General features: G+C 50.6%; 1 protein-coding gene across 1 annotated transcript in view; it reads left to right on the top strand.

The window, feature by feature from the left end:
- Positions 1-25,892, top strand: part of Gli2 (GLI family zinc finger 2) — a 168,736-nt gene that overhangs the window by 101,848 nt on the left and 40,996 nt on the right. Inside the window, exon 2 of the mRNA XM_036201985.1 lies at positions 16,055-16,163. Coding sequence (XP_036057878.1) covers positions 16,105-16,163 — 59 coding nt within the window. The 5' untranslated portion in view covers positions 16,055-16,104. The remainder of the gene's footprint in view (positions 1-16,054; positions 16,164-25,892) is intronic.

Raw genomic sequence — 25,892 nt, 5'->3', positions numbered from 1 at the left:
AACTTGAGCAGGGGGCCCTGTCGCCCACCTAGGAGGTGGGAGAGGGCATCATGTACCCTTCCTAGGAGGGATGGCTCCCTCGGGCACGGCCCCAGCTTCCACTAACAGGCCACACAGGCATCTGCTCTGAAGCTGTGGTTTGGAGGAAATCAATGTTATGGGAACAGCTCCCAGCTCTGCTGGTATTTCTGCCTGGAGAAACATGCGTGTGGGTGGCTTGGTTTGGGAATCATATTTTGCCCAGAAAGGAAGGGAGAAAAAATCACCCACCTGGCATGTACACAGCCAGTAGGCGGACCTAAGGAGGGAACACATGCAGGAGAGCCATCCTCCTTTGCCTGGAAAGCATGCCAATGACCCACAGCAGCACTTCCGGTGTGTTCTTGTCTGTAGCTTATATTTAAAGAGCTCAAGTTCTTAATCAGGGGGTCCCCTAAGCTGCCAGGAGTCCTAGGTGGCAATGTGGTCATTGTCGTTCCTGATTAGGAATAAATATACCCTCTTCCTTTTGACTGACTTGGGGTCTTACCCAAAATGCCCTTTCCTGGGTAGTGTTCCCCAGGGAGGTGACCAGTAAGGTCTTCCACATGCGTAGAGCGTGACACACGCTCCCTTCTGGGGGCTCTGTGGTCCACCTCTTCCAGGTCCAGCTCTTATCTCTGCCCCCCACGGTTCTGTCCCTGGTCAGTCCTGCTGTGTCAGCTCTGCCCCCACAACCTGTCTTCCTGTCACTGAGGCAGCTGGCTCTAAAAAATTACCCTGGGGGGAACTTGTGGGAAATACTGGGGATTTGGAAACTCAGAGGAGAACACACTTCACTAGGGCAGGTCGGTGGCTAGCTAGTCCCCCCTTCACCTGCAAACCCGTTTTACAAGAGGAGCATCCTTGCTCATCCTGGGCCACCAGCTGTGCCCAGAGCCTTGGCTACAGCTGGTCCCTCACAAGCCTCTGTATGCATTCCTCCTTAATATTTTCCTTAGCAGGTATTAGTTATGTGTAGTAATGAGTTCATTGTGATACTTTCATACATGCACATAATGTATTTTGATCATGTTCTCTTTCCATTACCCTCCCTTGCTCCCCTACACTTCCGCCTTCCTTTCCGCTTCCCAATAGTCCCTCTTCTGTGTTCATGGGGTGTTTTTTTTTCTTTTATTTTCAGTGGCCTAATGAGCTTCATAGGGTTGCTTAAAGGAGCTTGAGGGGTCGTGCACAAAAGTGTGGACTACTTACCAGAGGCTTCAACACAGGAAAACATCTACCCTCCCCATCCAACTATTTATGCTATGGAGTCTCACGGGGGAGGGGCCTCATGGGCCTCTTCCCTTTCTTGTGATGTGTTCTTAAGAAGTTTCCTGAGTCTGTGAGAGCTCTCTCTCGTGTGTGAGGGCATGCTGAGCTGTATGTTGAGCCCACTAGCCACAAACAGGGCTGGTGGCCCTGTTTCTCTGGGTTCCTGCACTTGCCTATGCAGTGGCTTCTGTTTCCCATGTTCTGTGCCTGCTCCACTTCCCTGGGGGTCTGGTCGCCTCTCCCAATGAGACTTGGTGCATCCCAGAGGCTTAGAACACCCTCATGCTGTTGGAGTCGCCTAGTGGCCACCAGATCTGAGCTTGGCCACCTTGTCCCCCCACTACAGCATCTGTGCAGGACTTCTCACCCCAATCCAGGGCTGTGTGATAATTTATGCAAATGAGGGAGGGTGGGTGGTGAACAGAGTCACAGACATCCATCACCCCATTTCCCAGCACCAGGCATCCTTCATCAGGCCCTTAAAAGATAATACAGTTTTTGTTTAAGGCAATTACTTAATCTTGACAAACTCCTGTGTTAAGCAGGGCTGTTAATGGGGCCCGCCATTAATCAGTGCAAACCCAGGTGGGTGCTTTCTCTGAACTGCCATCACTCTTGGGGACCCAAGGTGGGCCCTTTGCCATCCTCAGAGCCCTAATTACACAAACAGCATGCTAACCACGAGCATCCCACGTGGGCTGCAGGGGCACCCAGCCATGGGCAGGAAGGAGGCCCATTTTTAATGCCAGTCAGGAGGTTTTCTGGCCAAGCAGGATGATCCATGGAGGTTATTAGTAGGCACCAGGAGCACAGCTGGGGAAAACAGATAATGCCTCTCTGGAGGGCCCCTCCTGCACTGAACGTCCACTTTGTCCCCTACCTGGTGGCACACTGAAGCACTGAATGGGGCCCCTTCTATTTGTGGTTACAGTTATGTTTGGATGGCCAGGTGGAAATAACATGCCTGATGTGCATCATCAGCTCCGACACCCCATAAAATAGAGCTGGGTATCAGAGTGATCCTCTTCATCCCTCTCACACTGATGTTCCTGTCACACTGATACCTGGACCAGGCTGTCAGAGGGGAGCAACCCCCCCACCCCACCCCCGCACCCGAGAAACCAGTAGTGAGTGGAACAGAGACAGAGCTCAGAGCCTGGGTCTCCCCAGGGCGTTTCATTTCTGTTCGGGTGATGATGTAACCTAACACATAGCTACTTAGGAGAGGCAGGTTTGTTTCAGCCTGCCCTTGAAGGTCACAGTCTGTCACTGTGCAGAAGTCAAGGCTGGACCTTCAAGCAGCTGGTGACATTGCAGCCAAGAGCAGAGGGAGACAAGTGTGCACATGCTCACTTGCTCGCTTGTGCTCAGCTGGATCCGGTCACCCTTATACCTTCAAACCTTCTGCCTAGAGAATGGTGCCGCCCACAGGCCAGCGAGTTACATCCAAGTAACAAAGCTCACCATCACAACGGTCACCTGAGAAGAGATGTCCCTGCCTCATCCCACATGTGAGGATGGATCAGAATCTCTGTGGGTGTGTGCAAGGCCTGGCTATGACACTACTTAGGCATGACTAAGGTCAAGTCACCATGGTTCTCCATGCCTCAGTTTCTTCCTCTGTAAAATGGGGTGGATGATAACAGTTCCCGACTTGAGGGCAGTGGGGATCAATGCATTAAGAACAGGACACACTCAGGACAGTGCCAGCACATGACACACAGTCGCGCTGTCAGAAGCCCGCTAGGAGGGAGGTGAAGGTCTGGAGACTCCACCAGGTCCCCAGTCCTGGCGTGTGAGGAGTTTTTCCCTGGATGTTCAGTCCTGTTTATTTTATAGGAAGTCAGCTTCATCTGTTTTTAATTCACCCACTTAGCTCATCAAAATATTGTTTTGCAAGAGGCTTTTTGATGTCCAGGAAGCCTTTGCAATGGTCCCTCTTTATATAGTCTCATTCCAGGAAGAAGACTCCAGAAACTACTTTGCTTGATGGACTGGCTCGTGTGGCCATGTTTTCTTTAAAAAAAAAAAAAAAAATTGCGCTTATTTACTTGTATGTGTCTGTGTGTGCACACATGGGTTTGTGCGTGCCACAGGTCACATGTGGAGGTCAGAGGACAACTTGTGGAAGCTGGTACTCCCCTTCAGCCTTGTGAGTTCTGGGGATGAAGCTCAGGTCATCAGACTTGGCCACAAACCCCATTACCCACTAAGCCATCTGGCCAGCCCATGGCCATATTTCCATATCTTAGTTTCTTCGTGCAGAAGTGAATTCTTCACAGGGTCTGTGGAGCCGTTTCCAGGGCTGCTGGTGGACCTTCATCATCCCTGCTGGAGGGAACCACCATCTCTGTCAGTGGTGGTAGGAGTGGGTGGGGCTGGCGAGTCAGGGGGAAGCTTGGTGGGAATAGCACATTCTAGATCATGGTGTGATGCGGCTGGGAGCCAGGCTCCTGGACACATTGCATGGCTTGGCTTGGCTTGGCTGACGCATCTCCTGCTGCCCTCCCACTCTTGATCCCCTTGATGACTATGCATTCTGGAGACCCCCTTATTCATCAGAAGGCCTCAGGAGTCCACACACCCACTGCCTCATCTGAGCACACACCAGCTTGCCAGGAAGACATTGGGCTGTGAGCCAGGCCAGGATGGAGACAGGCCGCACTGACCAGCACTGCTCTGACCTGGTCAAGAGTGTGGGGGTTTAGAAGGAGGGTCACAGCATCACTCAGTAACCCTCCTCCAGGCCCCGAGAGACCTGTGAGTTCAGTGAATGAAAAGATGGGAGCGAGGGAGGGATGGCGCTGTTACTATAACAATAACCATTTGTTACGTTAACTCAGTGATGTAGTAGAAGATATGGAAAGCTAAGATTTAGACCGGGGAAGGACTGAGGGGTGGGGGTGATTCTCATTTCCTTTTTTATGTGTCAGTAGGCTTAAGATCAGCATGGACTAGAGATCCCTCAGATGCAAAGACAATGATGATAACCGCTTAGGCCTGAGCTGTGGGACATGGCAGCCACAAGCTTCGTGTGACCGTTTAGTGTCGGTGATTTGTCCCAGTAAGTGGCACAGAAGTGAAGGAAGGGTACCAAATTTTGAAAACTTAGTGAAACAAAAAATACAAAATGTCTCATTAACAGTTTTTATTAACTGCTTCCATGCTGACATCTTAACTGTGTATGAGCATGCTTGTTCATATGTATGTGAGTACATGTACGTGCAAGCATGTGAGCACATCTGTCTGGAGGCCAGAAGACAACCTTGGGTGTGGGTTCTCAGGAGCTTTCCACCTTCTTGGATTTTTGTTGTTGTTTTTGTTGGGTTTTGGGTGTGTGTGTGTGTGTGTGTGTGTGTGTGTGTGTGTGATTTTGGTTTTTTGTTTTGTTTTGTTTTGTTTTGTTTTTGACAGTCTCTCATGACCTGGAACTCACTGATGAGCCTGGGTTGTCTAGGTGTTCAGCCAGTGATATCCAGGGGTCCACATGGCTCCTCCTCACTGGGAGCTTAGCTTCTATTACAAGTACTATGGCAACTGATGCCACAGTGGCTCATGGGGACCTGATAGTGGAGTGGTACAGATGTCCTCTTGAAAGGACCAAATGCCCCCTGAGACTGACTATACAGCTTGGAAGCTACCAGATGATGGGATGGCAAGGAAGACAGTCAGGAACAAGGGAGCCTGACATAGGATAACAAGGTATTGGGACCACATCTTGACCAAGTCGGTTCACCCAGCTCCACCTCTACAGTGGGTGTAAGGAGCATGGGGCCCCAGGCATCAGGTCGCTGGCTCCTTTCTCCAGGCCCGTGAACTTGGCCAGGGTTTGTTCTGTCTCCTTTCTTCCCTCCCATTCTCTCTCTCTCTCTCTCTCTCTCTCTCCCTCTCTCTCTCTCTCTGTGTGTGTGTGTGTGTGTGTGTGTGTGTGTGAAACTGTGTGTGCGTGTGTATATAAGTAAGAGGACAGCCTCTGGTGTCATTCCTCAGGAGCTGTCTACCTTTTATTTTGGAAGACAGGGTCTTTCACTGGCCTGGAATTCACCACGTAGGTGAGGCTGGCGGACCAGTAAGCCCTGTGGATCTGCCTATCTGCCTCCTCGGCTATAGGATTACAAGCACATCACTACACCCTACTTTTCTCACGTGGGTTCTTCTAGGGGATCAAACTCAAGTCCTTGAGCACTTTGGCAACTGAGCTGTCCCCACCCTAGATTCATGCTTTTTTAGAGTACCTAGAACTACAGTCCTCTGTGCTTCACATCCGTTGTTTGTTTGGGGGGCCATCACACAACTTTCTAGGAAACAGATTCTGTGACCTAGACAATTGCCCGCCCTGTTCAGGCTTGACCTTCCTAATGCTTCTTCTGACCTTAAGATTCCCTGACCTGGGGCTGGGGAGGTGGTTCAGTTGGCAAAGTACTTGTCTTCCAAGCATGGGGACCCGAGTTTGATGCCTGATGTCCACTGAGAAAACGTGAGGCATGGTGATGTGTGCTTGTAAGCTCATTGCTGGGGAGGTAGAAACAGGCAGCTGCCAGGACTCACTGGCCAGCCTGCCTAGCCTAACGGCGGAGCTCCAGGGCCCAGCGAGATGCTCTGCCTCAAAAGCAAAGTGAGAAAGAAACTAGCAAGGAAGAAAAGGAAAACAGGAAAGGAGAGAAGAAAGGAGAGAAGGTAGATGGTGTCTAAGTGACACCAGAGATGGTCCACTGGTGCGCGCGCACACACTCACACATACACACACATATACACATACACACACATATACACACATACACATACACACATACACACACATATACACACATACACATACACACATACACACACATACACACACATATACACATACACACATATACACACATACACATTCACACACATATACACATACACACACACACACACACACACACACACACACACAGTCCCTAACCTGGTGCCCACTGGTCATTAGAAGTGATGAGCAGCCCCTGCTGCTCCCCATGACAGATGTGGGGGTTTCCTTGGGGTCCCGTGAAACTCCCCTCTGTGTCCCAGCCCCTACTGAAGAGGATGGAGCTCCGCAGAGCTGGCAATAGAGACAGCCACACTGGTTTTTCTGTGGGCTTGTGTGTTGTGTGTCCCTCTGGCCTGCCACTATCCTCATTTCACAGATGGGGAAACTGAGGCACGGGATGATTAAACCGAGGTGACAGCTTCAGCACTACCCATCACGACCCAAGCCTCTGAGCTGGCCCGCAGTCTGCTCCTGTGGCCTGTCCCATGGTATCTCAGGTACACCGTTTAAAGGGACAGATTGCATGGTCCACTCCCCGAGGCTTCTGATGGGACCACCCACCACATTTTCTGGAGCACTCCTGGGAGTGTGCTTGTCTCTTCTCTCTCACCTTTCCTAGCTCAACCCCAGGATGCTGTCCACATGCAGTGGCTCATGCTGGCTCCAGCCCAGCCCCATATGTCAGTAATGCCTTGGCCAGGGTAGGCTCTGTTCAGCAGAAGGTCTAGCCGCTAACTCAGCCTGCTGGACAACGGGTAGCTTGTGCTGTTTGAATGTCCGGCCTCATTTTAACACCCTCCCCCAAGTGAGACTGAAACACTTTTTAATCACATGCTGTGAAGTGGCCACTCAGGATATCATTATTCTTATTAAAAGCATCCTGTGAGGCAGTGGCTCCTGGCAGGGGCCTCCGAAAGCAGCTTGTCCTGTGGCTGGTTACTGGGAATACGCCATTTGTGAAAGGCCCTGAAGACAGGCATGCTAGATCTTGAGGACTGAGGTGTCCTTGCTTCCAAAGTGTTTTAGCACCAGCCATTCTAACTCTGAGGCATGGGCCTTGAGAGCCTGACTGATGGGCTAGCCTTAGAGGCTGTCCATGCTTCAGAGCGAACAGAGGATGAGCCCAGCTCAGTGAGGGCTTCCCCAGTTCTGGTCCACTCCTTTCTCTTTACAGCATTGAAAGTCGAGGTGACCTAGAGGCTATGTCCCTAATGACACCAAATCCACTTGTGTAGGCATTCTATAAATGAAGACTACCTGTACATTTCCTTGTTGTTTTTACTGTGTACCCAGTGGCCACAGGCACTAGGGAAGCACATTCGGAGTAACCAGCCTGAGCTTTCTGGGACTGGTGTCTGGGGATGTGATGAACAGCCGGGAGGGATCCATCTGTCAGAACCCATTTCTGCAAAGCTATGAGTCCTGTCCTTTCTGCCTTGTTTTGCCTTGAGTCTTTTGTTTTGTATTTTGTTTTGTTTTGTTTGTTAAGACAGTGTATCGTTGACCTGGAATTGGTCGATTCAGCTAGGCCAGCTGGCCACAGAGCCCCAGAAATCTGTGTCTCTCCCTGCCCTCCACTGGGATTCCAGGCATGGAACGCCACACCCAGCTTGCTTTTGCCTGGAGGTGGAACTCAGACTCAGCGCCTCATGCTTGTGTGACAGACACTTCACTGCCTGAGCCGTCCCCCCAGCCTCTTCACCACCTTCTTTTGTTGCAGACATAAGCGTCACTTGCTGCCCATGTCCTTCCGTTAGGAGGAAAATGACCCAATGAACCATCTGGACAGGAGTGAGAATTCCTTCCATTGTCTTCCCAGGCTTGTTCGCTTCGAAGGAAAGTACTGAAATAACTGGCCTGGATTTTACTTAAGATGCAAGGAATACCTTTTTTTCTGACATGTCTGTGCTTATGTATTTGCAGCTACACACCTGTAGCTGGAAGTTTTCCTGTGTCCCGCCTGGCCCATGGTCAGGACAAATCTCTCTCACTTGATGGTCCCGCAGCCACTCAGACCCAAATAAGCATACACAGGCTAATATTACTTTTAAACTATGGCCACAGCAGGCTTCTTGTTATCTAGTTTTTATATATTAAATTAACCCATTTCTATAAATCTATACTTTCTTACCAGTACCTTTACATCTTCCTTCATCTGGTGGCGGCTAGCAGTGTCTCCCCTGCTCTGTCCTCTTCCTTCCTCTCTCTCTCTCTCTCTCTCTTTAGAATGTCCCGCCTAACCTTATTCTGCCTCACCATTGGCCAAACAGCTTTATTTACCAACCAATCAGAGCAACACATTTTCACAGCATACATATAGTGACATCTCCTGTCACACACCTGTGTGTAAGTTCCTACAGGCCAGAGGACAACCTCAGATGTCACCCTCAGGAACACTGCCCACCGCCTTTGAGATAATGTCTCTCATTGGTCTGAAGCTCACCAATTAGGCCAGGCTGGCTGGCTAGTAAGTCCCAGTGTCTACCTGTCCTTATCTCCCCAGAAGTGGAATGAGAAGTGCTCACCCCTCATGCTCTGCCTGGCTTCTAGGGATGGAACTTGTGTCCTCATACATACAAGGCAAGCATTTTCCCAGCTGAGCTGTCTCCCCAGCCCAGACATGGGAAGTTCTGAGCTGAAGGAACATGTTCCATTATTCACTAACTGGAAAGTCCAAACAGACTCTTCTAAACTGAGAGAGAAAATGGAAGTCCTTCCCAGAAGGCACTGTGAAATCCCTTCATTTCAGGAGGTCAGAGCTGGCTCCAGCTTCAGAGTGCCCACAACAGAGTGGTCATCCCCAGAGTGCATGATAGATGAACATCAGTAGTGTCCTCCACAGAGATGCAGTATCCTGGCCTGAAGGCTCTGGAGGTATACTGTTGTTCCAGTGACTATGGAGTGTGGCAGGGAACAGGAGTTAAAGATCTGGTCTCCTGATGTGGGGTTCCCTGGAGGCTCCAGAGAGCTAGCTGCTTCTCCAAAAGAACTTTTCCCTCTTGGATGCTCCCAACACACACACACACACACACACACACACACACACACACACACACACACACACACACACCATGGGCTCTCAGCATCAGCACCACTCATTCTTGGATGTTCTGGTCCCCCAGCAACAACCCAAGGGCAGAAGACCCAGAACCAAGGCCCCACACTTGCTTTCTTGATCCTTAGTCATAGAGATGAGCACAACACAGGCCACTGAGCTTCAGCCAGCAGCCCTTCATTGGCCTGGTTGCCCTGCAGGCTACATTTATAAGGACTGGAGCCTTACCACAACATAGACCTGTCATACTGCTTATTTTTCTTGTTGCTAGGACAAAATACCCAACAATGCAACTCGAGGAAAAGGATTTAAAGACATTCTCTAGGAAAGGACTTGGATCACAGCCCCATCATGGTTGGAAGTCATGGGAACGGGAATGTAGGTGTCTGGTCCATCATGGTGGGCATGCACAGGAACATAGGTGTCTGGTCCATCATGGTGGGCATGCACAGGAACATAGGTGTCTGGTCCATCATGGTGGGCATGCACAGGAACATAGGTGTCTGGTCCATCATGGTAGGCATGCACAGGAACATAGGTGTCTGGCCCATCATGGTGGGCATGCACAGGAACATAGATGTCTGGTCCATCATGGTGGGCATGCACAGGAACATAGGTGTCTGGCCCATCATGGTGGGAATGCACAGGAACATGGGTGTCTGGTCCATCATGGTGGGAACGCACAGGAACATGGGTGTCTGGTCCATCGTGGTGGGCATGCACAGGAACATAGGTGTCTGGCCCATCATGGTGGGAACGCACAGGAACATGGGTGTCTGGTCCATCATGGTGGGAACGCACAGGAACATGGGTGTCTGGTCCATCATGGTGGGCATGCACAGGAACATGGGTGTCTGGTCCATCATAGTGGGAACGCACAGGAACATGGGTGTCTGGTCCAGCATGATTGGAAGGCACGGGAGTGGGACATAGGCATCTGGTCACTTTGCATCTGCCCTTGGGAAGCAGAAGGAGATGAATTCTCCTTTTTGTTCAGTCCAGAACCCCAGCCCATCTGTGATGGTTTGAATGAGATCTCCACCCACACCCCCATGGTTTGTACCTTTGAGTACTTGGTCCCCAGTTGGTGATGTGGTACAGTTTGGGAGTTGTGGCGTTCTTAGGAGACTATGTCACTGGATGTGGGCTTTGAGAGTTTAAAGATTCACACCGTTTTAAGTTTTCTCTCTCTGCTTTGTGTTTCCTGTTTAAAATGTGGGCCCTCAGCTTCTGCTCCACCTGCTGTGTGTACCACTTGCTTCCATGTCTCACAACAGGCAGCCCTCTGGAACCCTTCTGTCTAGACATGGCATTGCCCGTGGTGTTCATTAAAACAGCAGAAAAGAGACTAATCCACTCTCCCACACTCAGGGTGGGTCTTCCCTGCTCAGATAAATTTTTCTGGAAACACTCTGGAAGCTCCACCCCGGAGTGTTTCCATGGTGAGTCTAGACCACATAGACAAAGAGGAGCAACCAGAGCATCACCTTCCCATGCACAGGGTCTTGTCAGCTGGGCTTCTCAAAGAAACTCGTTTCTCTGGTCCCAGCACACAGGACATGTGTCCTCCGAGCTAATTCCATCCTGTCGTCACTGTAACTGAAGAGGCAGAAAGCTCTGGAGACCCCTATTCTCTAGGGAATGGACAGCCTGGAAGGCTGAGGCATCTCCAGTCTAGTTAGTGTACAGTGCGTTGTCTGTAGGTCGTGACCACAGGGAAGTCTCTTGTCCCCTCTCTGGGCTACGTCTACATGCCACATGTGACTTATCTCAGAACCTTCTAGCGGCTGTTTTGATGACCCAGGTGTTCTGAGTTCTTTGGGTAAGGACCCCACTTCACTCCCCACTGTGGTTATCATGGGGCCTTAACTTGAGCTCAGCTTCCAGAGGACTCTCTGCCTCTTTCCAGTGTCTTTCTTGCACACAGCAAGACCATTGCCTGAGGACCCTGTCACACAAACGTCTCCTCGCCAGACCCTACCAGCCAAGGAGCATTTGGTGTTTGAGTTCGTATACAAAAATTCTGCACTTTCAGTGACAGTCGCCTCCACTCCACCCCCTTGGGGTCTTTCTGTGCAAGATCAAAAACAAATGTGCAAAATGTGCATTTTTCCAGGGGACAGGGCGTGGCTGCTGAACATCCCCCACTTTGAGCTTCTTCCTCAGAAACTTGAAAAGAGAGACATTTCTTTGAAATGGCATATGGGGTGTGTGTGTGCCTGTGTGTATGTGCGCATGTGTGTGCATGTGTCTCCTTTCTGCTGGAAGGACATGATTTAATTTAGATTTCTTTTTCTCTTAAAAAAAAAAACCCACAATGAAAGCATTGTGTGGAATGATTAGATTCAATATGCCAGCTGAAGGCGGCTTTTTCTTTTTCTTTCTTTCTTTCTTTTTTTTTTTTAATGTGGATCTAAGTGTGTGTGAATACATATTGGTGAGGAAGTGCATGTGTATGTGTGTGCAGGTGCACATATGTTTGCAAAGCCCAGAGCAGGACATCAGCGGCTTCCTCTCTCACTCTCCACCTGATTCCTTTGGACAGGGTTTCCCACTGGACCTGGTGCTAAGCTGGTAACTAGTAAGCACTAGTGACTTTCGTCCCTGTCCCCTACAGCACTGGCTTACAAGTGTCCATGCCCAGCTCTTTACGCAGGCGCCAGGAATTGGAACAACGGTCCTCATGCTTGCTTGCCTGATGAGTTGTCTCCTCAGCCCAAAGGCAGCTCCTTTTTTCTTCATTTCTCCTTGTGATCCTTGGCTGCTGCTGCAGCCTCCGTGGGGGTGGAGGGGTGGGGGTGGTGATGTCTCAAAACTTCCTCACAGAGAGCTTTGGGCAAGCATTTATTTCTGGAAGCTTCCATCAGTGAGGGGATGACCCACACTGAACTGAAATGTCCCAGACTTCTGGTGAGCCAGTGCTGATCTTCATCCCTTCACTTATGGGTATGAAAAGTTGCTCTCCAAAGACTGCTTGGCGGCCGCGGGTGTGAACCTCTGAGTGGAAGCCTGGGTTTGAACCAATGTGTGCTGTCCTGTTACAGCAGGGCTCCAGTGACCACTGGGCCAGGGAACTATGTGTGGTGACATAGAGGGCCATAGACATGAGCCAGCGCCTGTCCACAGAAGCTCAGTCTGTCCTGCTCACAGCCACCCGCCCCTAGCCCTTATGTTGCTTTTTAAAGACTTTTTTTTCTGGGCAGGGGATGTCGCTGAGCACTCAAGTGCTTGCCAAGCATGTGTGTGAGGCCCTGGCTTCCATCTCGGGCACTGAGACAGAAAAGAAGACAGATACCTGTACATTTGGAAAGGTGAACTCTGCATCTGCCGGACCCTGGGATGTAGACAGCTCTGTAGGCAGGCCACTGCTAACTCTCCAGCCGCCACCCCATCCCCACCCCCAGGAGTTGCTAAAAGGGAGCACCCAGTCCCTTCACTGCAGCTAGTAAGTTCCTAGTTTGATTATGGACTTTGAAGGCTTCAGCTATCAGTATGTATTACCGGTCAATAGCAGCTGTTACATGCTGGCTAAACATGCAGACTCTGCCTAAGCATGTCCTCAAGCATGCACTGTGTGCACACACATGTGGAAGCCAAGGTCAATCTTAGCCATTGTTCTCGGTTGCTATCCATTTTATTTGACACAGGATGTCTCACTGGCCTCAAACTTGCCAAGTAGGCTAGGTGGCTGACTAGTAGCCCCAGGGATCTGCCTGTCTCTACCGCCCCAGCTCTGGGATTACAAGTGTGCACCATCACTCCCAGCCTTTTCTTTTCTAATGTGTGTGAGTGTTTCACACTGTCTTCATGTATGTCTGTGCACTGTGTGCAGGCTTGGTGCCTGCAGAGACCAGAAGAGGTGTTTGATCCCCTAAAAGTGGAGTTACAGGTTGTGAGCAGCCATGTGGGCACTGGGAACTAAACCCAGGCCCTCTGCAAGAAAAGCCACTGCTCTTAACCACTGAGCCTTCTTGCAAGCACCCCCCAGCCCCAGCTTAAAAAAAAAAAAAGGCAAAAACATGCATTCTGAGAGCTGGAACTCAGGCTTCACGCTTGCCCTGAAAGCGCTTTATTGCTGAGCCATCTGCATTTTCCACGTGGTCTTTAGAGCATCCGTGTACAGTCATTGGTCTGACCTCCAGACAGACAGGTGGAGACTGCCCATGGAAACTCACCCATGTCCCCAGAACTGGCAGGATTCTGATTCCCAGAGGTCACCAGCCTCCAAGGTGCCTGGCCATTCTGTCATAGTGTAGAGTCACAGCCGTATGCCTAGGCTTACCTGTATAGAGGTGGGGAACTCGGGAAAGGGTGGCCATCTGCTTCTACACAGCTTAAAGACCAGAGTCAGGCTCAAGTGCCTGCCTGATGTCCACCGCGGGCTCCACCCCGAGCCTGGTTTGCCAGAGCGATGTGGCTTCTGTTTGCCTTGTCCCTAGTGGAGAGCACCACAAGTGTGGGACAGAGAAGATAAAGTTAAAATTTCAGGAGAGATGGTGCAGTGGTGAACACACTTCCTGCTCTCTCAGAGGACCTGAGCTCAGGTCTCAGTACCTGTATCAGATGGCCTGTGTGTGGCTCTAGCTCTGAGGGAATCTGATGTCCACTTCTGGCCTATATGGGTAGCGTACACATGCAGCACACACACACACACACACACACACACACACACACACACACATTAGTAATTTTTGTTTTAATTCAGGGGAAACGTTTCTTCTCGTTGAGAATTCTTCACATTAAAGCCAGTTGGGCAGCTCATGCTGTAATTTTAAGATTATGAATCTTAAAATAATAAATTCTATAAATTATAAGATTGTCAGCCTTGAAGGCTGACAATCTTTAGAGGGAGGATTGCCATGCATTCAAGGACAGCTTGGACTGCAGTGTGAGACTGTCTCCCACTTCCCCAGAAACTGATAGCATTGCATCCAAATGTCGGCCACCAGTTTAACAGACAAACAAAATGTGGAATATCCATACAATGGAATAGCATTCAGCCTTAAAAGGAGAGAAATGACAGCCCATTCTACACTTTGATGAACCCCAAGGATGTACGCTGAGTGAATCAAGCCAGGCACAAAAGGACTAGTGCTGTCTTGATTAGAGTGTTCCCAAAGACTGACTGCAGAACCGCTGTTGTCAGGGACAGGGACTAGCGGACTGTTAGTGTTCAGTGGGGACGGTTCCCTTTAACAGGTTGAAAAGTTCCGTAGGTAGAGGTGATGACAGCCTCATAGTGTGAACGTGATGCCTCTCGACTATCTACTTACAATGGTGAATACAGTAGATATTTGTGAGCATGCTCACATATGTGGGGTGCGTGTGTTGTATGGGTGCGTGTTTACATGTGTACATGCATATGGAGGCCGGAGGTTAGCCTCTGTTCATTCTTCAGGTGCCATCCATCTTGGTTTTTGAGACACAGTCTCTCACTAGGACCTGGGACCCGACAGGAAGGCTGGGCTGTCTGGCCCGAAAGCCTTAGGGATCCTCCTGTCTCTCTCCTCAGAGCTGAGTTTACGAGTGTGCACCACCTCGCCTGGCTTTTCATGTGGGTTCTGGCTTTGAATGTGGGTCCACTAAGGTATCACCCCACTCTCCACTCTTAATGTTAATTATCAACCCATGCACACTGGCGGGAGCCTCCAGAACCGAAAACACCAGCACGTGTGTGTCAGTTCGGAGCTGAGTCAGCCCATGTCTGCACTTGGCCTGCGCTCAACAAATCATCGTGATAATTGCAGGATGCTCTTTGCTTATTGAAAGAAAATGCCTGTGTACCCCAGAGGCACACATAATTATAGGCTTTAGGAAAACAGGGCCTTCTAACAAGTAGGCTGGGAAAGGCTAAGGACTGGAGCATTCCTCATTCCTCCGTGGACGATTCCCTCAGTCAAAAGGCCACTGGCTCAGGCAAGCGGGGCTGAGTGAGTGCGCGTCGCCCACATCCTCAGGGCTGTTGACAGTGCGGTGGGCCCTGATAGACGCCCTGAAATAGGACTATTCTTCGTAAACTGATTCTGTTACTAGTGTAAACGCTTGAAAATGCTCTCCTATGATACTGTGATAAAAGAGTTAAATTTACCATTGTTTGGGGCACAGAGAGAGCCAAGAACTTTCCTGTGCAAGCATGATAACATAATCCCCACACACGTGTCAGAAGCCTGGAACAGGGACATGTGCTTGCTAGCCCAGCTCCGGGGATGCATGGGCAAGTGGAACATTGGTACTCACTGGCCAGCCAGCCTAGCTGAATCAGTGAACCCAAGTCCTGGTGAGAGACCTTGTCTTGTAAAACAGTGTGGATAGCACCAAAGACAACACTTGAAGTCATCCTCTGGTCTCCACATGCGCACACACACACACACACACACACACACACACACACACGCGCGCGCGCACACACGCACACACGCACACACGCACATACACATACACCAAGAGCAGAGACTAAGCTATCTAAGCAGAGACCCCCAAGCCAGGCCTGGCCTCTCTTCACAGATGGTTCTAGGTAAATACATGCAGCCCATGCACACAGTGGATCTGCAGCCGGTACCTGACTGAAGCCACACGCAGCCAAGCCGGGGTGGGCAGAAGCTGGCAGGAGTCGGAGCCTGTCAGCGCTGTCAGCCCTGATTTGCGGCCAAGCTGGGTTCCCCAAGTTCAAAGAGCGTTGAGCTGCTTGTCTGTCAAGAGCACGGCTGGGGATCTTTTATGTGGAAGATGTAGGATTCTCAGGCTGGCTTTGATTATTTATTCATCCCCCTTCGTGGGTGCGTGATGGTGCAGCCATCGAGAAGTCCCTTGTCCTGACCACTCTCGCTCAGGAATTCATGGAGCTTAAAGCCTTTTGAAAATTGTTTTTCCAGGGAGGGGGAAAGTTTTTGAAGTCTTCTCTCTCTCTCCCTCCCTCTCCACAGTTCCTCAGCAGCTCCTGCCGCCGCCTTTCCACGCGCCTTTGCCCATTGACATGCGGCACCAGGAGGGACGGTACCATTATGATCCTCACTCAGTCCACGGTGTACACGGGTAAGTGTTGGCTTCCATCTGCTGCTCCTGGAGTGCAGCCACCTGCCTCTGTCCTTTAGGTCGCCAAAGTGCCATGACTGTGCACCCGCGAGCAGGTGATGCATGCATACTTATTGGTGAAATTATTAAGGCCACTCCACATAGTTAAAAGGGAGGTTTATTTAGTGGTGTAACTTACAAATGAAGGGATAGGTAGGTTGTAGGGTCTGGCAAAGGGATGGCGCAGTCTGGCGGTGTTCTTTGGAGAACTCTGCTCAGTCTACCTCCAGCGTCCAGGGTCCAGGCACCAAGAGATCCCTCGCCTCTGGATCCTGGGTCTTCAGCGTCCCCTCTTAGCCCAGCCTTGTAGCCGCGACCATTACCGAAGCCTCAATGGGGGTTGGAACTTCCAGGCCAAGGCTGGAATGGCTCCCCACTACACATACTAGCCACCTCCTGGTTTCTTCTGAGTAGCACGCTTGCGTCACATGTCATCACCATGGCCTATGGCTCTAGGCTTCCTTGTTGGTCCCTACATGATTGGAGGCTTGTCACCCATATAGTACCCTGAGCCCAAGTCAGGAATGTAACCGTACGTGCAGACTGCCCTAACATCATGGTTTGGAGTCCCCCTTACTAACTCAGGTGTCCTGAGGCATTGTGTGTCCCCTGCTCTTTCAAACAAGCTCAGAGTGATGCCTTGGAGTATCTTCCTGCCTCCCACCTTGAGGTCCCCAAGGAGAAAGGCAACACCTTGATATGAGTGGGCATTTCCACCCGGGACCTCCAGCCCCTGGCTGACGTTCATCCTCTGGGTGTTTGGTCCTTTCTCAGCCCCTCCACCTCTTACACTACCGTGCTCCTCCCGGAGGAGAGACCCAGTTCCTTCTCGCACTCAGTGCCAACGCACCTGAGCGACAAGAAGAGAGAAAGCGTATTTTGGTTCATGTTTTGAAGATACAATCTCCATGGTGGAGAAGTCAAGGCTGCTGCTCACACACACACAAACACACACATACACACACACACACACACACACACACACACACACACACAAGCGGACCCAGAGGAGGACATCAGATGCTCTTCACTGTCACTGTCCTTACTCCCTAGAGACAGGGTTTTTCCCTGAACCTAAAGCTAGGTTGACAGCCAGCAATTCTCAGTATCCTCTTGTCTCTGTCCACCACCACCCACATAGCGATGACTTACAGATCTGCAGCCATGCCCAGTTTTCTAAGTGGGTGCTGGGGATTAGAACACCGTCCACGTCTTGCACAGAAAGTGCTGCTATACACTGAGCTATCTCCCTAGCCCCTTAGCCATGGAAATTATCTTGTTCTCACTGGTTTCCATGACCTTTCAGTGGACTGGATACCTGAAGGGTGTGTGCTCATTTCCTGTGGCTATAACAAATGACCAACTCAGCCGCTTAACACCACACAAATGTATTCTCATACAGTCCTGGAGAGAACACGTGCCTTTGTCTTTTACCCTGTCTGGAAGCCTGCATCTTTTGCCTTGGGATCCCAACCTCACACCATACCACCTTTCCCCTGCACCCGCCCTCACATCCCTCTTCTCTCCTGCTACAGTTTTCTTTCTGGATTTCGGTTTCATCAGAAACACTTGCTGTTGCTTTTAGAGATGATCCAGCTGGGTCCAGGATCATCTCTGCATCCTAACATCCTTCTCCGAGTCACAACTGAGATGAAGATGACATTGACGGGCTCCATAGATTAATATGCATGCCTTCTTAGGGGCTAGTACTTCCCCAGAGGCTGGGAGGTAGCTCATGCACTTCTGTGGGGTTTAGGGGACTGGGCTCCGGGACATTGCCCAGGAGGATCATGCCTATCAACCCCACGGCTAGGAAGCAGTAGAGTTCTCAGACCTGTGACCTGCTAGAGCAGGCCTCAGATGCTCCTTGATAATCTCAGGACAGCTAGTTTCCACCAAGAAGGCCAAGAAGGGGCTAGCCTCAGGCTCTGGGAAGCACACCTCCTCATTCTCCTACTCCCTGTATCCCAGGTGAGAACTAGACAAAGCCTGTAAGAAAAATGGTCCCATAGTTCTGGCTTCTGTGATTAATGTGGTCCGAGCCTGGCGAAGTCCCCAATCCATCAAGCTTGTGCTGGAGCCTGCTTGCTACCACCAATATGTCTAATTACATAAGCCTCACACGGCAAATGAGGCACCGTGTCATCTCTTCTCAGCAGAGGCTAAGGCCCGACCTGCCTCTTGAACTCCCTAGGCCTTAGCTTGTTGCTGGGTACACTTGCTGTTCTGCTCAGCCCCCTCTTGCCCCTCACTGCTTGAACACTCAGACCCCTGCGTGTGGCTCTTAGGACCCTTTTAACTCCCAGGAGTGGAGGATCCCAACACGCAGGCTCTGAGTCTAGTGATCCCCAGCATTCCACATGCCCATAGGATGGCCTCGGTCATACTCAGAGACTTCCTGTCATCTCAGCCCTGCCAGGCTGCCTGCCAGTGCAGAAGAGGTGGTCCACGTGAATCCACAAGCCTCATTTTTCTCATTTGTAAAGTGAGCGTATCTACTGAATATTACGTTTCAGACTAGAGGCTGATGAAGCCATGCTGACTGCTGTGAAGTGAGCTATCTACTGAACGTTAGGTTTCAGACTAGAGGCTGATGAAGCCATGCTGACTGCTATTGTCTCTTTCTCATAGCTGCTGTGAAGGAAATGGCAAGCCCCCACCAAGAGTATGTCTGCAAATCTGCAACCCTGTCCCTTATAGACTCCCCCAAAAGCTACCATTCCAGGAGAATGGCAGATGCTGTTCCAGGCCTCAGGTAGCTAGACTCTGGGACATCAGAAGGCTGTGGGAATAGTGGGTACACGTCAGCTAGATGTGCCCCTCCTCCCCACTTCTGCCACATCCTAGGAGTTGGATACCTCCTCCCCAAATGCAGGTCCACACTGTGGACCACCCATCAATTATGTGACAGAAGACCTCCCCCTTCTTCTGAGACCTAGGAGAAGGGACCCACACACACACACTCTGCCTTCTGGTCCTGAACATTCCTCAGAGCTTTTGTCGTGTCTGTCTGTCTGTCCATGGTGCTAATAACTCTTCAAATAAATCTCTTACCAAAATAACAATCCACCTTAGTATCTCCATTGAATGTCAAACCCAAGACCTTTCACTGAGATGATCTTAATAGTAGAATCCACTGAGTGGTCATTTTGTAACAGCCACAAGCCCACTGATTTGTGTGGCTGTGGTGGCTCCTGCAGAGGAGTGGAGCCAAAGAGCAACCTCAGCTGTTGTTCTTCAGGTGCTTGCCTTTTAAGATAGAGTCTCCTACTGGCCTGGAACACCCCAATAGGCTACTATGGCTGCCCAGCGAGCCCTGAAGTTCTGTCTGTCTGTCCCCGCAACACTGGGATTAAAAATGCATGCCATGAGTTATCCCCCTCTATGTCTCTGTACACTACCACCACCACCACCACCACCACCACCACCACCACCATCATCATCATCATCATCATCATCATCATCATCACCATATTCTTCTAAGACAGACAGCCTCTTATTGAACCCGGAGTTTATCATTTCGGCTAGGCTGGCTAGCCAGCAAGTTTCTAGGACCTGCCTGTTTCCACACCAACACTGGGCTTACAGGCACTTAGCCAGCACAGCCAGATTTTACATGGGTACTGGGGAATCCCAACTCAGTACTCATGTTCGCTCAGTAAGCACATTGTCCCCGGAGCCATCTCACTGGCTCCTCAGCTTTTTTGGTGGGGGAGGGGGGAGACTGAGATAGGGTCTCATTATGTAACGCTGGCTGGCCTTGAATTCTGAGGTCTGCCGCCTCTGCCTCCCAAAGGTGTGTGCCACCGCCACCCTTTTTTGTTTAACATGGTCCAGTTCGGGTCCTTATGCTTGAAGGTGAACACCACTTTCCTGACTAAGCCGTCTCACCGGCCGCAGCGTTAGGATGGAGCAGGAAGTCTGTAGGACAGTTTGGAAGCATGTTCTTGGAGGTTATTGTTACTGTGGGTTTCCATTTACCCGTCCAGAAGAGGATTCATTACAGGTGTGTCTTTAAGGGGGCCGTTAGGCAGGGCCAGGGCCCAGGCAGGTCAGAAATGAGACTAAGGAAGGAGGGAGTCCTCAGTGGAGGACTTTGAACATCTGTGTCTCTATGACCTCAGGAGCAGGGACGATGGTCAAATGTAGCAGGGGACCTAGGATATTGTCGTGGGATGAAGAGCACGGTGAGGACTGCCTGGGGGTCTGTGTTGCTAATTTCATGTCACCACCAGCTAGAGTCATCTGAGAGGAGGGAACTTCAGTTGAGAAGATGCCTCCAAGATCCAGCTGTGCCCAAGCCTGTAGGAAATTTTCTTAACTAGTGATTAACGGGGAAGGGCCCAGCCCATTGTGGGTAGTGCCATCCCTGGTGGTGGTCCTGGGTTCTATAAGAAAGCAGGTTGAACAAGCCATGAGGAACGGGGTAGTAAGCAGCACCCCTCTGTGGCCTCTGCATCAGCTCCTGCCCCCAGGTTCCTGCCCTGCTTGAGTCCTGTCCTTTCTTGATAAACTGTGATAAGGAAGCATAAGCTGAATAAACCCTTTCCCTGGCAACATGCTTTTGGCAAAAGCCACACTTCTTCCTGATGCTCATGCGTGGCAGTATTGCTCATGATGCAGCGGCATTGTCCCTGAACTTGTAGTGCAATGTCTTGGGTCTGTGGAAAATAGAAGCAATGGGGGACACATTGGTCAGGGGTTCTCTGTGATTCCAATGGGGACGTGCTCCCAAGATTTCAAAGGAGGAAGGAGGAGGAGGAGGAGGAGGAGGAGGAGGAGGGGAGGAGGAGGGGGAGGGAGAAGAGGAGGGGAGGAGGGGAAGGAGGAGGAGAAGAAGAAGAAGAAAAGAAGGAGAAGGAGGAGGAGGAGGAGAAGGAGAAGAAGAAGAAGAAGAAGAAGAAGAAGAAGAAGAAGAAGAAGAAGAAGAAGAAGAAGAAGAAGAAGAAGAAGAAGAAGAAGAAGAAGAAGAAGCAGCAGCCATCTGAGCCTGGAAACAACCCCAACTGCAGTACCTGCCCCTGCCCATGTTGCCACAGCAAGAATAGAACGCTTTGCTCCCCTCTGAGTCTCTGCTCTTAGAACAGCTTTGCCAGAGTGTTAGAGGGAATGTGGGACAGTGTGGCAGGGCTGGTCCCCCAGCAAAGAACCACTCTCTTGGTACACATTGGAACAAGTGTTCTTTGTGCCCTTGAGTGGAAGGTAAGGAATCCATGCTGATGGTTCAGGATGCAGGTGTCTACTTTCTCTCTCAGTGTGTGGGTCCAGCTCCACTCTGCTCTGGAGCTCCAGAGGAGGCCGGCTGGGACTGCCTTTGGCCTAGAAGAACTTAGAGAAACTGCTCAGTGCAGTAAGTCCCAATCTGAGCGATTTGGGATGTTTATTTTTCAGACAGGGTCTTATGTAGCCTAGGCTGGTCTCAAGCTTGCTCTGTATCTAAGGATGATGCTGAACATTTGACCCTCCATCTTCTCCCTCTAGCGAGGAAATTACAGATGTGCACCACCATACCCAATTGATGCCACACTAGGGATGGAACCCAGGACTTGGTGTATGGCAGGCACCACATACCAGCTGAGCTCCATCTCCAGCCCCCTTCTCCCTACACACGTCTTAAAGAAGCTCAGAACCCAGGGTCAGATATTCTGATTTTTCCAGTCCAGGATGAGGCTTGTGGATCTGCTTATTTGTAAGTTTACATAGGCCAGTGTTTAGGGGTCTCCATATTTTTTTTTATATCCAGGAAAAGAAGCCCAGAGATGTGGGCTGACTTCCTGGATTCATAGAGCCAGCAACCTTTTTTTTTTTTTTTTTTTTTTAAGATTTGTTTATTTATTATGTATACAGAAGAGGGCACCAGATCTCATTACAGATGGTTGTGAGTCACCATATGGGTGCTGGGAATTGAACTCAGGACCTCTGGAAGAGCAGCCGGTGCTCTTAACCTCTGAGCCATCTCTCCAGCCCCCAACCTTTTTAACAATAGCATTACCACGTCTGAAATGGGAGCATTAAAATCCCCTGTGCCCGTTTCTCTCCCACTCACAGCTGAGCCCCCACCCCGACCTTGGTTGGCCTAAACTCATTCATATCCCAGCTTGCAGAAAGCATGGAGGGCACGCTGGGGGAGAGACTGTGACCTCTCAGAGACCAGTGTCCTGCTGCTGTCATCTTGTGTCTGGCACCATGCCTGGCCTCCACGACTTCCAACCACCCCACATTCCGTGTCTGATAACAGCTAATGGCTCCCTGCAGATCACTTGGTCCTGAGTTAAACTTAGTTTGCAGTTTCCTAGAGGACAGAAAGGCTCCAAAGGGGCACAGATGGCTCTGGGGTCCAGCTCTCAGTTCATAGAAAGTCGACACATTGGCTCGTGTGTTAAGGAAGTAGAAGGAATGCCAGGTGGTGGGCACACCTTATCCAAAGTCCCCCAAGGGAACCATTTTACACATACGAGTTCCCACCTGTCCCCAGCAGAAGCATACAAATGGAGATGTCAGCCTGTCAAGTGGTACACTGCCACTTAAGATGGTCATTTCTTTGCCTTGACTGTACTCAGCTAGCTGACTTTCTAATCTGGGGGATTGGAAAATGGCTTTTTCAAGGTCACTGTTGTTGATAAACACTCACCTGAGACTTCCTAGTGTGATCCGGGGCACTGGGACACTCTCCAGCCATTCACCAAGGGCAGCAGCTGGGCAGGAAGAAATGTGGCGGATCTCCCTATCCCAGTGTGTGGCTCCCACTGTGCTAGCTTTGTTTGTGTGTCTTGAAGAGCTGTCTTCACCCTAGAAAAGTGTATCCGCTCCTTCTCAGAACCCAGTGGAAGGGGACTTTGGAAGGGCATGTCTGCCTGCTTCCTGGGCTGAGGTGCTAGGTGGATTCAGGGTCACCTACCAGGAGCCTTGTCCATCCTTCTCCTGACGTGGCTTCCCTCGACCATGTTGCTCTGTCTTTGGGTTCTCTCTCTCTCTCTCTCTCTCTCTCTCTCTCTCTCTCTCTCTCTCTCTCTCTCTCCTCCAATGGCTGACAACTTACTTCCTCAGATCCACTGGTCAGCAGACAGACAGGGAGTAAAAGCCTAGAACAGGCTGTGTGGACAATCTGCCCTCGATGGCTGACAGAGCCATAAGGGACCCTCCAGCAAGAACAGACGTTTTGCTCAGCCCAGCTGTGAAGCAGAATCAAGACTGCCACCATGCAGATGTGGTAATGCTGTCCCTCCCCATTCATAAGACACTGCAAGGCAGGCTGCCTCTTTCTTAACATGCCTTCTTGTGTGTTTGACTTCGTTGTGGTAGATAAAAAGAGAATAACTAGAGATTTATTCAAACTCAAGTTCCTGGGAACTTGAGTCCCATGGTCGCTGGCTCCATTGACATGAGCCTGTGGTGAGGCAGAGACCACTGTTGGCAGGATCCTGTGGGAGATCCAGCTGGACACACGGAAGCCAGGAAACAGAGAATTAAGAAGGAGTGAGAGGCAAAATGGAGTTGGGAAATGCTACAGTTGGTTGTGTGCAAGCTGAGGACCTGAATTCAATTCCCTAGAACCCATTTTAAAAAGTCAGTCATGAGCTGGGTGGTGGCGCACACCTTTAATCCCAGCACTCGGGAGGCAGAGGCAGGCGGATCTCTGAGTCTGAGGCCAGCCTGGTCTACAGAGCGAGATCAAGAACAGGCTACACAGGGAAACCTTGTCTTGAAAAAAAACAAAACAAAAAAAGTCATGGTGGTGTGCACTGGCAATCCTAATGCTGAGAAGGCAGATCAGTGGGTCTCACTAGCCAGCTAGTCTAGCCAAACTGGCAAGCTCTAGATTCAGCGAGAGACCCTGTCTCAAGAAATAAGTGGAGAGCAACTGAGGAAGCCTCCCAATGTGGACCTCCGGACTTCACGGCCTTGTGCACACGCCTGAAATCAATCAATCAATCAATCAATCTCTCTCTCTCTCTCTCTCTCTCTCTCTCTCTCTCTTTCTCTCTCTCTCTCTCCCTCCCTCCTTCCCTCCCTCCCGCCCTCCCTCTTTCCCTCTCTCTCTCTCTTCAAAGGCATGCTTGTAATGAACCTACTTCCTCCAACCAGGCTCTAGCTCCCAACAATGTCATGAGTTATGTACCTATCCATGGGTTAATTCCTTGATGGTTCATTAATCTGTCGATAGAAAGCAGAGCCCCCATGATCCAATCGCTTCCCAGGACTTCCCCTCCCCTCAGCTGTGAGCCAAGCCTTTCACACACGTGACTTGAGGGACATTTCAGATTAAGCTGTAACACTTTCCTAGCTCTGGTATAGGTAGGATTTGAACTGCCGTCACCCCCTGCTCTGAGAATGCCAGATTCTCAGCCCAGAAACCTGCTCAGTGTCGTGGGATGGACAGCTCATTTATAATGGAATCTGGCCCGTAAAAGTTTAATGAGGAGCTTGTCTGATAAGATGCCTAGTCTTTGATCTTTGTGGATACCAGCTGCTCATGTAAGAGGCGCTTCCCGGCCTTGGTTTTGGGGAGCACTGATGAGGTCAGCTGGGGGCAGAAGCCAGTGGGAGTAAAGGTGAAGAGATGGGGCTACACGGGAGGGAGGGGCGGGTTCCCCGCAGCTGCAGGGGCAGACTTCTGGCCAGGAGGTCCTACAACATTAGGAAGTGATGCTCTGATCCCCCTCTTGTCTCTTGAGGCTCTGTTGGACGCATGCCACTCTGTACTCTCAGGACGGAGGCAGAAGTGGGTAGGGCTGGGATGTGGATCCTGCTGTGTATTCTCCTTACAAACAGGGTCTGGCTGGTTAGTGTGTGTGTGCACGTGTTTGTGTGTGTGTGTGTGTGTGTGTGTGTGTGTGTGTGTGTGTGTATACCCTTGTAATGGTTATTATCGTCAACTTGACAGTATGTAGAATTTCCTAGGAGAAAAACCTCTAGTCGTGTCTGTGAGGGAGTTTCTAGATTAGGTAACTAAGAAGGCCCACTCTCAACGTGGGTGGCACCCTCCCATGGGCTGGGGTCCTGACTGGATGAAGTGTGCCAGGCTACCTCGGACACCTTCCCCACCTAGAAGGACTGCACCCTTAAACCATGACGCAAACCTTCCCTCCTACGTTATTCTGTCAGGCGACTTGTCACGGTGACGTGAAAAGGAATCACACAGCGCTGGTGGGACTCATGTGAGGGTAAGATAAGTGAGCTGTTGTGTATGGCATCTGCTGTAGTTTGGGTCTAGATTAGAATGTTGCCCAAAGCCCCTGTTCAAGGCTTGGTCCCCATCCTGTGGTGCTGCGGGAGGTGGTGGGACCTTCAGTGAGAGGAAGGTGTCATTGGTGGCGTTGCTCTTGGAAGGGATATTGGGACCTAGCCACCCTGAGGTAAAGAAGCTGCCCCATCACCTCCTCTTTGCCCCTTGTGAAGTCTTCTGTGACCACAGACACAATTCAACAGGGCTCAGTGCCTGCAGACTTTCTAAACTGTTTTTTAAAGTGTGTGTGTGTGTGTGTGTGTGTGTGTGTGTGTGTGTGTGTGTGTGTGTTCATGTCAGAGTGGGTTCATGTGTGTATGTGTGAATGCATGTCCATGTCCACGTGCAAGCCAGAGGTCAATTCCTCCATCACCATCACCACCTTGGCTTTTGAAACAGAGCCTCTCTCTCATGCTCAGAACCCTGCCTGCGATTAGGCTAAGCTGCCCCAGGAGTCCACACAC

The sequence above is a fragment of the Onychomys torridus genome, chromosome 11 (assembly GCF_903995425.1).
Source record: "Onychomys torridus chromosome 11, mOncTor1.1, whole genome shotgun sequence".
NCBI lineage: Eukaryota > Metazoa > Chordata > Mammalia > Rodentia > Cricetidae > Onychomys > Onychomys torridus.
This window is presented reverse-complemented; position numbering and strand designations above follow the sequence as displayed.